The sequence below is a fragment of the Corylus avellana genome, chromosome ca11 (genome assembly GCF_901000735.1).
Source record: "Corylus avellana chromosome ca11, CavTom2PMs-1.0".
Lineage (NCBI taxonomy): Eukaryota > Viridiplantae > Streptophyta > Magnoliopsida > Fagales > Betulaceae > Corylus > Corylus avellana.
This window is the reverse complement of record NC_081551.1, coordinates 4,499,443-4,503,880: the sequence shown is the minus strand read 5'-3', so window position 1 is coordinate 4,503,880 and position 4,438 is coordinate 4,499,443. Positions and strand designations below refer to the sequence as shown.

The 4,438-nt window shown below is 37.1% G+C and overlaps 1 protein-coding gene across 1 annotated transcript; it reads right to left on the bottom strand.

The window, feature by feature from the left end:
- Positions 1–1,344: 1,344 nt before the first annotated feature.
- Positions 1,345–2,556, bottom strand: LOC132165912 (ETHYLENE INSENSITIVE 3-like 5 protein). The gene has a single exon (XM_059576618.1). It carries the CDS (start codon positions 2,554–2,556, stop codon positions 1,345–1,347), a length of 1,212 nt encoding a protein of 403 aa, XP_059432601.1.
- Between the last annotated feature and the right edge of the window lie 1,882 nt (positions 2,557–4,438).

The following is a 4,438-nucleotide window of genomic DNA, read 5'->3' as shown; positions in this document are numbered from 1 at the left end:
ATCCAAGAAGAAACGCCGCACCCCTGCATGGTATGTATATATATATATTCTTTCTTTTCAACATGATCAAAAGCCATAAATTTTAGTTCTAAATTGAGCTTGAATTTTATTAATTAGGTGCGACAGGATACTATGGCGTGGAGATGGCATTGAGCAGTTATTGTATATACGTGGGGAATCAAGATTCTCGGATCACAGGCCTGTGTGTGCTGTGTTTTCAGTGGAGGTAGAAGAAAGGAACAAAAACAATAGGTTGAGAAAGGGTTATTCCTGCGCTGGTCGAAGACTTGAGTTTGAAGACTGCATACCTAAAAGGCACAGCTTATATGAGTTCTAATCCAAATTCATGTCCAATTTTTGTTTGTATATATAAATATATATATATGTTTCGTAATTTTCATTAGGGTCTTTGGAAAGATTTTCTTTCTATATGCATATGCTGCGGAAAATGAGGTCAGCACTATGGAGAAGAAGAACAAACAAGGTGTTGAATGGTTAAAACTCCACGATTTTGTTCTGTTGCTCATGGTTGAATATATATACATAATATAAAATCATATTCCAAGATATTTTGGAACAATTAAGAGTTTACTAGAATTTCCAGATCATAACTGTTCTAAATTTCCAGATCATATCTTTTAGAACAGTTAACTGCATGTTGAAGTAACAATAGGAAGTACTTGAAAGGACTGAAGAAATTAGCGAAAGAACTCGCTGGAGAAGGCTGGTAGGGAATAGTTCTAATGCTTATGTCAGTATAAATCAAAAAGAATATTTTAGAGAATATGAAAACAAGTACGATTGAAGAAAGGAGTTTTTACCTAATAAATCGTTTGATACGTGTTATATTATCATTAGAAATTTTTTTACCTAATAAATCGTTTGCGGCGTGTCATATTATCATTAGATATTTTTCTGCTTCGAATATTTCCTACACCCCACAACCCAGTCATTAGATATTTTTCAGATATTTTTCTGCTACGAATATTAGAGAAGGTTCAGTGTAGAGTTGTTTAGCTGTTCATAGTTTTGGTTAGTTAATGGACCGGGTATGGGTCCACAGGCCCGACAGTATCAAAGATTACAATCACCTAGTCATGACAGTTAAATCAAGCCAATCTTCCTTAACAGAATCAAAACAAGATGAACAAATGGTCTGTAATAAGTAGGATCGAACTAACGCCATTACATCTATTATTGTAATAAGGCTTGGTTACACGACATAGATTGATAGAGATGCTAACAATCTTAAAAAAAAAAAAAAAAGAAAGAAAAAAAAAGCGGGGAATTGTATGAAAGGCAAAACTGCAAAGCAAGCAACTTTCTGTGTAAGCTTAATTTGCTTCATTCATATCCCATATCCCAAACAGAAGTTGAGTGTTGATCATGCAAGATGTCCTGTAATGGATTTAGATTCAAGCCAATGTTTTCTCTTAGCATCTCAAATGCTCCATCTTCAATCCCTCCTCCCCAGAAGCTTGCATAATCTCCCATTGGAGTACTGACAGACCCCTCAAGTTGGCTTTTCTTATGATCAGCCTTTGCTAGCTCCATAGTTATCCAATCACGTAAACTTCCCAAATTTGTATCAATGGAGGGATGACGATCATACAAATCTTTGCCATTCATCTCAATCACTGGGGCATCTTGATCGAACACACACTTCCTTTTCTCACCTCTATTATTCATAAGACTAGCCCCTGCTTCCTCTTCCTCTGCTTTTTCATCTTCATATTCTTTAATCTTGAGCCTTTTCTCAGTGAGTTGAAACAGGGCTTCTTCTTGGTCGACAACCTTAGACCATGTTGCAGTCTCCTTAGCCGTCATCTTGTCTTGCAAACACTTGGACCGCCTCACCAGCCTTCTCACCCTGTCCATATTCGGAGACATGTGCTTGATGACTGCAGCCAAGACACTCACTTTCCAAGCCTTTTTGAGGTCATGGGGCTTCCTATAAGGAGGCGGCTCATGCTCCAAAGAGACGCCTTTCTCAGGCCACCATGGAGGAGGTAACCCCTTCTCCAGTGGAAACCTCCTCTGTGGAGGAACACAGTGTTGCACGAGTGCAGAAAGCAGAGATCCCAAAGTAGTATCTTGCAAATCATGAAGAAGATGGATATGGGAAATTGGATCAAACGGCGCCAGTTGCTCAAAAATTGGAAAGTATTTAGAAATGGCAAGAGGAGCTTGCTGATCGAACCGGACTTTTTCTTTCCACCACTCGCGTAAGCTGTCGGAGGAGCCGGTGACAGGCTTTCCTTTCTCAGGAACAATACCATAAACGAAGCCTTGAGCTTTACAGACTTCCATGATCTTCACCATGTACTTGAGGATGGAATCTTGAGCCCTTGACATCTTTTTCCGACGAGACGCCTCTTGCTTTGCTGACGACGACGACGAAGACTCTGCCTCTTCTCTGTTATGCTTTTCCTTGAGTTTCTGCAAGCGTATTCGATCCTTCCACATACGCTTCTTGAGTTCATCGTAGCTGATATTTTCTGCTTCATCATCATCTTCAAAAAGCTGAGGATCAATTTCTCCGAGGAACTTCACCATGATTGAGGAATAGTTATGTGCATCAGATGATAGATATCAATTGCATTGCATGTGTGTTGACTGTTGAGGCTCAATGGCGGTTTTGAAAAATAAGGCTGGGCTTAGTGGGCTGAGGACAAATTACTAATAACGAGGTGAATTCTGTGTTTGGATGTTATGTAATGAGAGGGTTTTAGGAGATGAGCTGGGGAATGGAGGAATTTGAGGAAATTGTACTTGTGGCACCTGGGTGATGCAGTGGAGGCCATGAGCAGGAGACAGCTCTTGCTTCATGTTGCTTTGCATGTGGGACACACATGCATGCATATATATGTTACATATGCGTATCGTGATTGTTCCAGCAGGCAACCAAATTCTTAATATATATAAGCAGGTTTTGCAGAATGATGATGATGTAAGAAGTAGTAGGGTTAATTAGAAGGGATGGAAAGGATGAAGATCAACCATCTTCAATATGAAGCCTAGTTAGAATATGTATGCAAGGAAATTAATCAAATGGAACTCTTTGAAGTAGCTTGTTGGTTTTTTTTTTTATGGAGTTTGCATCAGGCTTGTTTAAGGGGTAATCTGGTTAGAGTTTTCTGACATCACGAAAAGTTTTAAGTTCTAAATAAAGTGGGTGAATTGCGAAGGGGTGTTGCATAGGTGTTACATACCATGTTGGTTTTTTACTAGATAAAATTAGACTATATTAATTATTCTATAGAGCTCTAATTGTAACATTAATTAATTGTATTGTAATATTGACTAATGTTTTGGGGGTAGAGCATAGATATGACTAGTACTTTTTTGGTCCATGACAATTTGTGTCTGACCTGTGGGGGCTTCGCCAAATGGGGTTTGGATAAGAGGTGATATATTCACAAGAATTGGGTTTATTAATGGCTAAAGGATGGTGTTTTCATGGAGGATAAGAGAGATTAGGTGGATTATGTTGTTTTAGTAATGTTGAGAGATGTGGGTTTATGACTATTAGTCTTGTTTAGGAGAGTTTGTAACACCTCGCCTTAAATAAATGCTTTTTTTTTCACATATTTATCCATGTGGTGTGACTACTATTATTTCATTAATAACGTAACGAAAATGCTAGCTGTATATATTTCTTTTGAAACTTATCTTAACTAAAGACTAAAATGATATCACTAGAAAACTAAATGAAACATATATAACTTTATTTATTCACAACTTAATATAATTTCTATTTACATAAAATTAGCGGTGAAATAGCGGTTAGCGGTTAGCGGTTAGTAGTTAAAACTGCTAACCGCAACCGCCTAGGTGGTTAGTAATTTTGACTAACCACCTCCGCTAACCGGGTAGCGGTTAACTGCCTAGGCGGTTAACCGCCCGGTTAGCGGTTAACCGCTTTAGGATAACCGTTTTTTTCTAACCGCTTTTTTTTTTTTTTGCCTTTTTTGGGCTTTTTTCTTTGGACCTGGTTTGGGCCGGTTTTGGGCTCACTTTAAACATTTTTTTTTGCTCATTTTAAACTTTTTTTTCTCTTTTCATGGCCATTTTAGCATTAAAAATTGCTATATACCAAAATCTTGTTAGCTACCTTCTACAAATCTACACATCATATAATATACAAATAAAATTACACCAAAATCATCACTTCACTTGTAGTCTTATACATAAACTCAAACAAGTTCATAAACTCACAAGCAAGTTCATAAACTCACACATAGAAATAAAATAAAACACAAACAAGTTCATAAACTCACAAGCAACAAAAAAAAACCAATATGGTTAAACTTGAAGCTTGAGGCCCATTTCAATCATCCAAAAAAAGTTCATAAACTCATGACTTATTGTTATTTATTTTATATATATATATATATATATATATATATATATATATAAAAGAAAAAGCGGTTAGCGG